The sequence below is a fragment of the Mirounga angustirostris genome, unplaced genomic scaffold, assembly GCF_029215605.1.
Source record: "Mirounga angustirostris isolate CCGP_5_RB_7025 unplaced genomic scaffold, mMirAng1.0.hap1 SCAF_3, whole genome shotgun sequence".
In the NCBI taxonomy this organism is placed as follows: Eukaryota; Metazoa; Chordata; class Mammalia; order Carnivora; family Phocidae; genus Mirounga; species Mirounga angustirostris.
The window spans coordinates 72,783,321-72,795,657 of NW_026991711.1; the positions used below are offsets into that span (position 1 = coordinate 72,783,321).

Genomic DNA, 12,337 nt, shown 5'->3' on the forward strand with positions numbered 1-12,337 from the left:
CCAGAGAAGCACGTGTATGACTACCAGAGGTGCCCAGCACAGAGAGCCCAATAAATGATGCATTTATTTGCATGATGATGCAAATGATGACAGTCCCGGACTGAAAGGTCCAAGCGAGTTACAGGTATCAAACCTGTTACAAACTATAGGCAGATCCTGAAAATCATCACCAACTTTCAGGTGTTATTCTTGCATTGTATGCATTTAGCTTTTAAGGTGAGAGCTTCTTTGAGAAACTGTTACCAAACCGACAGGAAGAACTATATCCCAGAAGAAAAGGAGATTTTTGTTTGCAGCGCACTATACCTGGTACCGTGTGATTGCGGCACTGTTCACAAGGAGTCCCCATAGCTCCGGTCCCTGCTTGCACAGCGGTGTGCTTTCCTGGGTTCTCCACCCCAGCTCCCACTCTCTCGGTGGCTGAGGGTGTGTGGGGGGAGGAGCTCTGTGCCGAATTTTCCGAATCCCCGACCGGCACTTCTGACAAGAGCTGGGAGACCCTTTCGCAGTAGGTGCGCGGGCAGGGAGCGCTCCTGTCGGCTCCACCAGCGCCCAGCGGCGCTCCGCCAACCTCGGGTCGTAGATTCCGGAAGGCGCGGGGCATGGCAGGGCTTGTGGTTCCAGCTTGGATGATCAGCCCGGCTGGGCCCGCGTGGAGGTGCGGGCGGGCGCTCCTGGGCTTGTCTGCGCCGTGAACAGAGCCCCGCAGTCGCGTGGTCCTGGAGCGCACTCGCCTGACGCGCGCGCATTTGCGCGGGGGCACTGAGTACGGCGTTCCCGGAGCCCCGCTCATCTTCCCCGCCGAGAACACTTGCCCCGAGAGAGCTTTCCAAGGCTCCCGGTGTCTTTTTCTTCCCGGAGAAGAGTATGCCCAGCCAGAAGAGCAGAGGGAGGTTGACAGCCCTACCCGAGAGGCAGGTACCAGGGTCACCTGAGGAGTTCTGGGACCTCGAGATCCCTTGATTGGCAGAAAGAGGCCCTTCGCAAGGCGCCGCCGGCTGTTTTGTTTTGTTTTGTTCTGGGCTCCTGAGAGATCTCATCTTTACCGGCCTCCTCACTCTGGAGACTAGGCTCTGTGCGTGGGTTTGGGTTTGGGACTCCAAGCGCCCCCGCCACTTGGGCCCACGGTTCGCCTGCATTTGGCCGAGGGTGGCCACGCAGAGTTGGAGATTCACGCGTCGAGCCCCACGCGGGTCGTCCTATGGGGTCTGACCTAGCCCCTTTGGCCAAGAGGGGTCGAGCACCAAGTGGCTCTCCCGACCCGGGAGCTCGCCCCTCGTTCTTCCTCTCTTCCTGGCCCATCTGGCTAGCTGGGCTGCGCTCTGTGCTGCCTCCTTGGGCCTCCCTGGAAGGCTGGCCTTTACTGGCAACATCACCTCACCTCTGCCACTGCCACATCCTCACCCTCACCGCGTGTACTGGCAACGAGGCGCTGGGCTCCGTAATAAACACTTCAAAGATATCATCCCATTTTATGGAAGAGGAAACAGAGAATTAAGTGATTAGGTCACGACTACGCTGAATTTTCTGGATTTCATGCCGGGGGCGTGGGGACTTGAAAGCTGGAGCTCTTCCCCGTGGGAGGCACCGCTCTGGCCGCGGGTCTCCGAGTCGCCGTGAGCCGCGAAGCTGCGCTTTCAGCAAAACTTAAGGATCCCGCGTCCGGTGCTGGGCAGTTGGAGACTGCACGCCTGGCCCGGAGTCAACACCTGCGCCAGCACCTGCGCCCTCGGCCGCCCAAGCCCGCCCCAGGGGGCTCACACCTCTTTTCTTTGGGTTGGCGAACTCTCCAGCCCGCGCGGAGAGGCCACGCTACAGCCGGGGCAGCGCGCGAGATTGGGATGGGAGCCTCGGAGAGGGAGGCTGGTTTGCTCTGGAGCCCTAGAACCCTCCTTAGCCTCGGAGGACAAGTCTCCGCGTCTCCACCAATTGGGTGGCTGAGCTTCAGCTAGTCCTCCCCACCCAATATCAGCTTCCCTTGTGTAAAAGGAGGACAGTTTCACTTACCTGGTGAAGGTTGTTGTGGGAAATCAAAAGAATCTATTTATGAGGAAGGGAGTCATAAAACTGGGAAGTGTTAAGGATCACTGGTTATATGAACAAGTCCCATTAACAGCGACAGCGTGGGGATTTGTCAAAGGAGAGGGGTTTTAGGGCTGGCAGGAGACGCGGTGAATCTCTGCACCAGCCCCTCCCCGCTTGCTTCCGAAAGGAATGATGGTCATAAAACAATGTGGAAGGATGACTATTTCTAGATAGTGAATTAAACACTTTACAGGTATTTTGTTTAAATCTCACAACTCTGCGAAGTAGTATTTACTCCCACTTTACAGACAAGGGAAACTGAGGCACAGAGAAGTTGAATAATTTTATCTAGGTCACCGGTCGGTATTTGAGGGACGCGGGTGTGAAGGCAGATTTGCTAGACTCCGGAGCCCAGGCATGTCTGGCGAAGCTGCAGGGTAAGGTCATTGTCTCCCCAGTGAGGTATCTCACTGATGAGAAAGTTCCCCTTTCTGAGCGACGGAACCTCTCTTACTTTGGAGGGGCATTATGACTCACTTTTTCTCTCAAAAAACAAAAACAACAAAACAAAAGCAAAACCAACACCAAAACAAAAACAAGCCCTGCTGTCTCTTTGCAAAGAAAACAGCAGCGACCCCTGGGAGTGAGCCAATGGCCTGAAAGGGTGGGAGCGCTCAGGTGGTGTTTTTCCGGGTGCAGTGCAGCAGAGGGGGGAGCAGGTGGTCCCAGAGATCAGAAGCCCACTAAGTCAGGGCCTGTTTGTCCCTAATACAAGACACTGTTTACCTTGGGGCTCCAGGGGTGGACCCATCCAAAGAACACTTCCTTCAGAAGAACCACTGAGAAAGGCTTTACCTCAGACCTCTGCTTTGGGAGGAACGAGGAGACCTGGCCAAGGCCTTGGCCAGCTGGTGCATTTTCCTGGCTGAAGCATGGCCAGCATGGCGCAGGATGGGCTGCTCTTGGCTCTGTGCCATTTGGCACTAGCCAGCGGCACTTAGAACCCCTATGCTTCTGCCTATATCACCTGAAAAATTCATCTTCAGCAGTGAGTCAAGTTAAAAACAAAAACAAAACAAAGCCTAAAATCCACCAGCTCATACGCTGCCCCAACCTCAAACCCAAATGTGATATTTCTTCATTGCCCCCTCTTCCGTGGTTAGTACCAAACAAATAAATGCCGCTTTAATTTTTTTTAGATGAAACGGAATCATTGCATGGCAAGAAAATCTGATACAAAGCAAGGGAAATCGGTTTGCATCTCTTCTCCATGTTATCCATATTTATTAATTGTTTTCCACAAACACCACCTGAACACAAGGCCCGGACCCTAAAACAAACAACTGACGTGGAAACTACAGACCTGGTTGTAAAGAACTGTTAAGCAATTTTTAAACTTTAAATAAAAATAACCAGTTTTCAAACTCCCCAGCCACGTACATTTTCATCATTTCTAAAGATTTGGGAATCATACTGTCTCTGTGAATAGTTTCCAAGGTGGGTCAGGCCATGCTGCTCGCCTTTCATACAGCCTCTCCTGCCCTGAGACTAGGAACTAAATCCATCTCCTAAATTGAAAGCTCCAAATAGCTTCAGTTTAGTGATGGCTTGGGGGCCATCTTTCTCCCCCAAATCCCTTGCTCTAGACTCATCTCCACCTGCCCTCTCTCCAAGTGCTGCACAAACTGAATGTACAGGGACTCTGACACTGCCTTTATATCCCAGCCCTGCTGCTGCCCAGCCACCTTGCAAGACGTCCTCTTCTTTGGAGGAAAGAGATGCAGATTGAAGGAGATGAGCTGGTGAAGTATGTGGCTACACTAAAAAGGATTTTAAAAAGGAAGAGGAAGACAAAAGGAGGAGGCAGGGGAGGAGGAATTATTCTATTCCACCGGCATCAATTTCACTAGGTCTTTGAAAACTGAGACCTTTCCTTTCAATTATTTCTAAGCTTTAGAGTGGAAGCCTGAGTAAAATTGGCTCTGTTTCAGGAGAGATTAAGGTGCTCCATCCAGCTTGCCTGCAATGTGTTGGGGAGCATTCCAACTTGTAGTTTCTGTGGTCTTTTGAAGAGCTGGCTTCTCTAAAGGGGTCCATGGTTCTGGAGTCCTAGGACCTGCACAGCAGCCGCAGATGTTGCCAATCCAACCATATCACCGGAAGAGGCCCCAGATATTAGAGAAAACCTCTCTTCTCCTTCCAGGTCTGTCAGTGTCTCCCCAAAGTGCCCCAATTGGCACAGGCGCCTGAGAACTCGAGTTCTCTCCTTCCGTCTGGGGTGGCTTCCGCAGTTTCTAACCCCTTGAACGGCCAGAGGCCGCGGCTGGTTGTCCACACCCAGGGTCCGAGCACACCGTTCCCCCGTCTTTCTCAGTGGTTGAAGCCGCCTGGCCAGGAGGAGCCCCCATCTCTCACCGGGGCTCCTGCGGTCGCAGGGGCGCGACACTGGAGGGCTGCGGCGACGCGCTAAGGCCAGGTGGCAGGCGTCCTTCTCGGGCGGCGGCGGCGGGGACAGTGGGCGGCACAGCACCACCGGGGGGCAGCGATGGTGGCAGCACCAGCAGTTCCTCACCCGAGGTCACTGCACAGTCCTGTTCTGGTTCAGCATCCGTGCCACCCCCGGCCACCGGCCCGCAGCTGCGCTTCTTGTCCTCCTCCTTTTTCCATTTCATGCGGCGGTTTTGGAACCAGATCTTGATGTGTCTCTCGGTCAAGTTCAGCATGACGGCCAGCTCCACCCTGCGCGGCCTCGAGATGTATTTATTGAATAGGAACTCCTTCTCCAGCTCCAGCAGCTGCGCACGCGTGTAGGCAGTGCGCGTCCGCTTGTTTTCTTCTGGCTCCGCAACATAGGCGCCGCCTGTGGGCGACAAGGCAGGTGAGTGTGGTCCCTCAACCCCGGCTCCTCCTGCCCCCCCCCACGAAGCCCAACACTCCAGCCCCAATCCTGGGAGCCCTGGCCCCCCAGGCGCTCCTGACGCCCAGCGCAACCTCCTATCCCAGAGCTCAGTCTGGGCTCCTGCAGCCCTTCTCTAGTAAAGGTCACCTTTTCTTGGAGGTCAAAGCAGTGCGTGCTCTCAGGCTCTCTCTGTGAGCAGGCGGTGGGCTCTATCAACCAGTGATTCTTCAGTGCGTTCACTTGGCCTGTGTTTGGGTTGATGGTGATTAAAATGCACATACAATAGAGATCTAAACCTACTTGATTCTACAAAGGCAACAAATGCCTTTAATATAGGACTTTTTAAAAACCACAGCTTTCTAAGAATGACTCACAGTAAGAATACATTTCAGATCACTACCCAGTTCACACACGGACATAGAACTGACACAAAAAAATTTCAGGACATACTCAAATGATAAATTATTGAACACTAAAAAAAATTTCAGGACATAAAACTGACTTTTACCATATATGATACGATCTAATAGTAAACTATTGTTTTCTATTATTAATATATATTAATAGTAAATAGTAAATATATATAGTAAATAGTATATAGTAAATATATAAAAATATATTAATGGTAAACTAGTTTTTACTTTACTATTTCATTTTTTAAAAAAGGTCTTAGCCCAGTTAACTGATTTCACCATCAACTTATAAGTGCAACCCTCATTGTGAAAAACCTTCAGCTAATAAACACCCTGAGCTTATGACATATATTGTTATATCTGACCATGTGTTATCTCTCTATACAGTTGTATTGTTGTAATCATCCCCGACTCAAGAGCTGGTAAATTCTCTATAATTCTCTATAATTGTTTTAACCTCTGCGGGATCCCTGCCCTGGAGAAGAAGGGAACCTATCCTGGGCCCCAAGGAATGTCCCTGTCAGCCCTGGCCTCTGTGTCCTAGGCTCCAAATGCTGGAAGGTGAGCGGGGAGCCTCGGGGGGTCGGATTCCCACTGGGAGCGGAGAGCCCTATGGAGAGCCCTATGGAGGACTGGGTAGTGGTGGAATCAAAGGCTCCAGGCATTCCAGCTCCAAGCCCGGGTGGCAAGGAAACGACCGCTGGCCCAGCAAATTACCGCTGCACACCTGCTGTTTGCCGCTGTGCTCCAGGTCTTGAGCTTTTTTCCCTTTTTCCGCGGGATACCGATTGCACGGAGCAGTGGAGTTAAGTTCCTCCAACATTCTAGGAAGACGCCTAAATCTTCTTGTCTTAGGACAGAGTCTGGGATATTTCTCCTGTGACTGTTAGGAAGCTTTAGTGAATTGAAAAGCTAGTATGGGTGTGTTTGGGCGGGAGGGTTTCCCCCTAGGCCAAAAGGAGGTGCCCAGAACCCAAGGCTGAGGCTTGGGCCAGAGTCAGCAGAGGAGTCCTGCTCCCTGGGGAGCATCTCCAGAGTCTTACCCTTCTAAGCTTTCCTGGGCATGGGAGAGAAGCAAGGGAGCCTTAAAGCAACGTTAAAAAGGCCCTCCGAGGTTCTTAAATTCAATCCACAATCTCTCTGGGCTCTGGCCCTCTTCCGCCAGTGTCACGGAGGTGCTGCGAGCCTCTGCGGCAGGGTCCATTCCCCCAGCAGACCGATGCTCAGGACAAGTTGGCAGGGGACGGAGGCTGTTGGTGGCGTTATTGAGAAGATGTCAAGAGTCCCAACATCTGCGCCCTTCCCTAACGCGCAGGGTGAGGTCGGTTTAGGGATAAGCCCGCCAGTGAGGCTGATGCAGTTCATTTTTTTAGGTCGATATTTTCAAAATTTCCTATAGTATTGTTGTTAGTATTAGTATCTGTACTACAGATGAAAGCCCTTTGATCACATTACTCTCCTCAGGGCTTTGAAACCCCACTAGGAGTGGGCAGGCGCGTTCACAGACCCTTGAAGCTCTGTTCCTTCCAGGGTTTTCGGGGAGGACCTCTAGGCCGCAGGAGCACCCTACAGACAGCGTCCAGGAAAGGGGATTGGCCCCTTCCCCCTGGGCGGAGCTTGTAGGGGGTAGAGGGCTCTGGCAAAGGCCTCTTCCCCTGACTCTCCAACCCGAGGATGTTACCCTTTCAGGGTTCCCCCATCCCGGGGCAAGGCCGCCCATTTGTCATCGGATTTTACTGTCTGGCTCCTTAGGTCTGCCCGAGCCCAAGCTCCACCAGTGCAGGGCTCACACCCAGGGGGTGGGGTGGGGGAAGTTACCCCGCTTCAGAACTTTTCACTTGGGGCCTCCCTAGGAGGGCCGGGAATGCGGGAAATGCGCGCGTCCCCAGCCCCCACCCTGGGTGGAGGGACCTGGTCCTCCCGCCTCCCAAGAATCCCGCATTTCCCAAGACTCCGCAGCCTCTGGCGGCGGCCGCGCGGGCTGCGTAAGTACGCACAGGCGCCGGGCAGCGTCGGGCAGCGTCGGGCGCCCCCCTCACCCTGGGCTGCGCGGTAGGTGGGGAAGACTGCAGCCGGGTTTGGCCCTGTCCTGACTCCGGATGCGGACCCACCGAGTCCTCACACTCGGCCTTCGCGAGAAAGTGAACTAGGGGGAGAAGCGAGCCACGGGGACCCTGGGCGAGCCCGGACCCCACAAAGCTCGCTGGGCTGCCCCGGGGTCCGTGTCAGGCACCGGGGGCTGACAGGGCGCCGAGGACTCTGGGGTGTGTGTGGGGAGGAGCCGCCAGCCGAGCCTCTTTCCCCCTACCCCCGACTACTGGAAGGAAAAGAAAAGTCAACTACGCGCCATGCAGGTGTGACCACAGGTGGCCGCGGCACGGAAGCGATAACATTGTGTAGCGGCCAGAACCCGCGGCCAGCTCGGGGCGGGGAAGGGGCCTGGGGGCCGCTCCGCGTCTCAGCCTCCGGGCTCCTGGGACGACCTTCTGTGACAAGCCGGCGCCTAGGGCCTCGGGGACCCAGTGCTCACGCCTCCCTGAAACGGGCCGTGCAAGGAGGGCATCTCCTTCCTCAAACTCACTTGCTGGGAAGCAGCGCGGGGGAGACCCCTTGGAACGTTTCTGTGTGTTCAAAAGTGAACTAGCATCGCAGACGCCTCTCCCAGCTGCTGTCGCCCCTCCCAGCTGCTGTCGCCCAGGCTGAGCAGCCAGGCCTCGGTCTTGCGGTGAGTAGCCCCTGCGCCCCAACTTCCCAACCCCGGGCCGCGCCGAACGCCTTTGCAAACTTGGGTGCAGTTTGTCTTCCCTGCTTTTCTGCATCCACTGAGTGCCTCCAAGACTGCCTGCACTCCTCTAATGAAGCCTCCCGGATGGGCCCAGGGCCCGAGGGGGGCCGGGACTCTAAAGGCGCACCCCGGCCCGGGTCGATAGCATCCCAGAGCCCTTCTCGGCTTCCTTGACGCTCACTCCTTGGATTCCGGGCCAGGCTGATCCTCCAGTGGAGGAGGATCCGGAGGGTCTGAAGCCTGGAGCTCGGCCATGCCTTAGCTCTCTGCGGGTGCGCAGGCTGCTGGAGTTCAGTGTACAGGGAAGGAAGGGTTTAAGCTTCCAGGAGGAGAGCTGAGCGGAGAAGACGCTCCAAGTGGGACCAGATAGGCGCTTCTATGCAGGAAGGCCTAGTTGGCTCCCTATGTAGTTTAGTCCGACCCCGGGTTGTCCATAGGGACTGGGAACGCGAACCGGTAGACGGTCCTGGGGAGCGTTTGGGGGTAGGGGCAGCCGGTACGAGAGCGGGTGAGGACAAAGGGGGGTGGAGAGCCAGGCTTACCTGCCCACTGGCCTTTCCACGCGTGAGCCTTGGTGGACTTCATCCACGGGAAAGGCAGCTGGACGCGGCTGGGCTCCTCCAGGGCTCCTGGCTCAGCTCCATCCGGGAAGGGCCCGGCGGGCGGGTGGGGAAGCGCGAGCTGAGCTGGGAGGTGGTGGTGCAGGTGCGCCACCGCGGAGTCGTCGGTGAGGGGAGGCACCTCGTACGGGGAGATGTCCGGGGGGCTGCCCTGCTCCAGAGCGCCCAGGGTCCCCGGGAACGGGGGCGGCGGCGGCGGCGGGGGCTGGCGGCCCATGTATAGGCACGCAGGGGGACTGGCGCTGAACTCTGGCGCGGGGCCCCGCTGGAACGCGCATGGGTCCTTGTAAAGCTGCGTAGTTGCGTAGTACTGCTCCTCGCTGTTCATGGCTGCCGCCGGGGCTTGCACGCCAGGAGTAGGGAGCTGGAGCCGGGGAGTTGGAGCTGTGCAGCTCTCCCACTCCCGGCGCCACCCTTGCTCGCTTTGACAGCTCGGCTCTGCTCGCCCAGGGAACCCGCCACCGGCGGGGACTGTCTGGCCGGCCGCCGCGCCATAGGCTCCGCTGTGCCCCACGTGGCTCAGCCTGGGGCCATTATTGGCCTGGCCGACTGCCTTAAGAAGCAAGGCCCAGGTACCCAAGAGCACCTGCATTTGTTTCAGTTTTCTCTCTCAGCTGAGTTTACCGCACACACCTGTATGCGCAGCTGGCCGTGCTGTGGAAAGTGGAAAACTCATGAAAATATTAAGATTTACATTCAATTATAGAAATATATTTTCATTATACTTTGAGTGATCTATTTTCTTGTTTTGATAATGTGCATAATATATTAGTTCATTAATATAATTTATAAATATACCTATGCCGAGGTTGGGGATTTAAGCTTTTTTTTTTTTTTTTAACTGTTAGGGAACACGGTCAGAAAAGTTTACCGAACGGAGCTCTATAGGTCAGAAGCAGTTGGTCCTATTTTATTTATGAAGTTTGTGCACAGCCACGATGATGTCCGTGTGTTAACTACATAAAGATTCAGCATTCGTTGTAGGTTTTTTAATCTGTGGCTGTGCTCCGGGGACTTCTGGAGTGTAAACTGTAACTTCAGAATCGTTCACAGTGGCTTTTGATTTTTTTAAACTGAAGGACATTATTAATTTTGATTTTGGGAAATTTGGGTTCATTTGACCAACTCAGTGCAGTTTCCTAATGTGGCGGGGGGGGGGGGAGAGAAGTAGCGTCACCTCTTGTGGCTGGGAGGAGGGGACGGGGTTGGCATGGGGTTTCCAGATCCATAATGGCTTTTCCACGATCCTGACACACAGCCGGAATCTGTCAGCTGGAGAACGCGTACTCCAGCGTCCGACTGAAATAAGGCAGGTCCGAGAGAGGAGGGAAATGTTAGAAAATAATTAAAAGCGCAGCGTTTTTATGACAGCGTCAGTCTGGGGCTTCCACCGATTCCGTAACTTATGGGTATTCTGGGGTCCTCACTTAAATAGAGATGATTTTTTTCCCACCGGACGATGCAGACAGTCTCCAGGTCGAGGTGGCACCCAACCCGTGGCCTGGGTATGACCAACGCAGCCGACCCGTTTGCCCAGGGCGTTCTGGGTGGCCTTGGACCAGGTCCTTCCAAAAGGACCACATTCCTCGAACCAACATGGAGGGTTTTAGAAAAACTGGACACATTTGCCGAAAAGCCTTGGCAAGAGGGAACGTGAACCACTAAGGGGAAATCACTGCGACCTGACTTTCCTAAACCACAGACTACATCCAGCCCTCGACGAGGAAATATGTCCTCGTGGAAATATGTATTTTAAATGCATATGTATTTTAAATGCAAATATGTCCTTGTGGAAATATGTATTTTAAATGCATACGGTCTGAGTGCGCTACTCTGAAATACTCTTTGTCATTAAAAAGCAAAAGCCAGTTGGGAATTTGGACTTCCCTGCAGATTCCTTGCCTTGTGCGATGCAGGTGCCGTCTCAGCATTTGCGTTTAGAGGAGTGCTGAGCACCAAGTGGCCGGCGCCTGGGTGGCGACGCGCACAGCTCCCGGCCTTTTTGGTGCCCGCGCTCGGGACTGAGGCAAGCCGGTGAGGTGGGGGGAGTTCCGGCGATTTCTTCAGGGAAACGGGCCACCTGCGGTCCTAGGGGCCAGGGAGGAAAAGGCGGTGGGACCCGCGCACCTAATCTCTGCGCGTCCGCGTCAATGAATCCATTGTTGGCGGCGGCCGCGGAGGACCAGACGCTATCACCGGGCCGCGAGTGACCGCATCGATCAGCAGGCAGGGCCGGAGGGGGGTTGCCCGGCCGCGGCGTGTTGACCCTCGGAGATAATCTGCCAAGTCGCCGCGGGTTGACTTGGCGACGCGGTTATGAGCCGGCGGCGAGCTCCGCTTGGGACAAAGATCGGCCACCTTCCTCCCCCCAACTCTTCCCTTCCTCCCCTCCCCCCTTGGCAACTCCGGACTCAGTCCGTAGACCCCCCCTTCTCCTCCCCCGCTCCCGCCTCGCCCGCCACCCCCGACCCAGAGTGTTTATTTTGCACTTCTCGTCTAATTGCACATTTCTGTAAATTGGTCTCCATTTCGATGCTTCATTTGCTCGCATTTAAAATTTTTGCTCGGCCCTGCAGAAAGAAAAGAGGCGCTCAGCAGAAAGCAAATCCGCCTATCGCGCTGCTCTCTGGCAAAAAACCGGGAGCCGGAGGCTGAACAAAAACGTGGGGGAAGGGGCGGGGGTGCTGAAGGTGTTCCATGGAGGCGCTTTCTCACTTTCACAATTAGCATTTTCTGTTGCAATGGCAAACAGCCATTGATTATGGTGGGACAAAACCAACAGGGTTTTTGGATTGGCTAATTATAACGTATACCCATATAGAAAACGCACCCGCACAACCTTGCACTGAGCAAGAGCGTGTATTGTATTTCTTCTGTGGATATAGCTCGTGGTATCATAAAATCACCAAGTCCATTACAGGTGAAATGCGTTTCCGCTCTGAATCCCTGCTGACGCCTTCTCCCCTCTCGCCTCCCACAGGCCCAGGAGCGATACCGAGCCATTAGGCGAGCGCCTTCCCGAGCCATTTAACAGCAGCTCTTATGGATAAATAAACAAAAAAGGCTGTAAACCAATTATAGTGTGGACAGTGAAAAAGTCGTTTATTAGCAGGACGTCCTGATAGCCCTCGCAGATACTGGAGATCCTCGCTTGCCCTCTTCTCCCTTTCCCTTCTGGAGACACAGTTTGTGCCCCCAAGAGCAGAGGTGACCTTGTTCTTGGTCAGTAGCTGAGTCTTCCAAGCATGCCAAGGGCTGAATTTGATTTAGTGATAAGAATTGTTAAGCCACTGTATTCCACTACTAAGGGGGAAAAATAATAGATGAACCTCACTTAACTCCAAAGATGTGTTTATAATGAATTTGTGTGGAATTTAATTTATTAGACCATCTTTGTTTTTATAATTAACTTGCTGTTAAAAATAAAAAGTTAAACGCTAAAGCAAACAATGTGCTGTATGTAATGAGAATACTCCTTCCGTAATTTACTTTGAATTTTTGTACAGGAGCCTTTTCTTCAGTGGGCACTTATGCTGGTTTTTATTCCCCCAGGGCGAATCCTTCTCCCCTCCTTCGACTCCAGGATTTTCTTAGA

The 12,337-nt window shown here is 54.1% G+C and overlaps 1 protein-coding gene across 1 annotated transcript; it reads right to left on the reverse strand.

Moving 5' to 3' along the window:
• Window positions 1-3,894: 3,894 nt before the first annotated feature.
• PDX1 (pancreatic and duodenal homeobox 1) lies at window positions 3,895-9,162 on the reverse strand. The gene is made up of 2 exons (XM_045867521.1): window positions 8,665-9,162; window positions 3,895-4,885 (listed from the first exon to the last, which is right to left on the reverse strand). Exons 1-2 carry the CDS (start codon window positions 9,068-9,070, stop codon window positions 4,437-4,439), a joined length of 855 nt encoding a protein of 284 aa, XP_045723477.1. The 5' UTR covers window positions 9,071-9,162; the 3' UTR covers window positions 3,895-4,436.
• Between the last annotated feature and the right edge of the window lie 3,175 nt (window positions 9,163-12,337).

Bases quoted from the DNA above. Each gene is read 5' to 3' on its own strand.
- PDX1 (XM_045867521.1), bottom strand. From the start codon at position 9,070: ATGAACAGCGAGGAGCAGTACTACGCAACTACGCAGCTTTACAAGGAC. The intron at 4,886-8,664 runs GTAAGCCTGGCT...TGTCGCCCACAG, and splicing joins GTGGAAAGGCCAGTGGGCAG to GCGGCGCCTATGTTGCGGAG.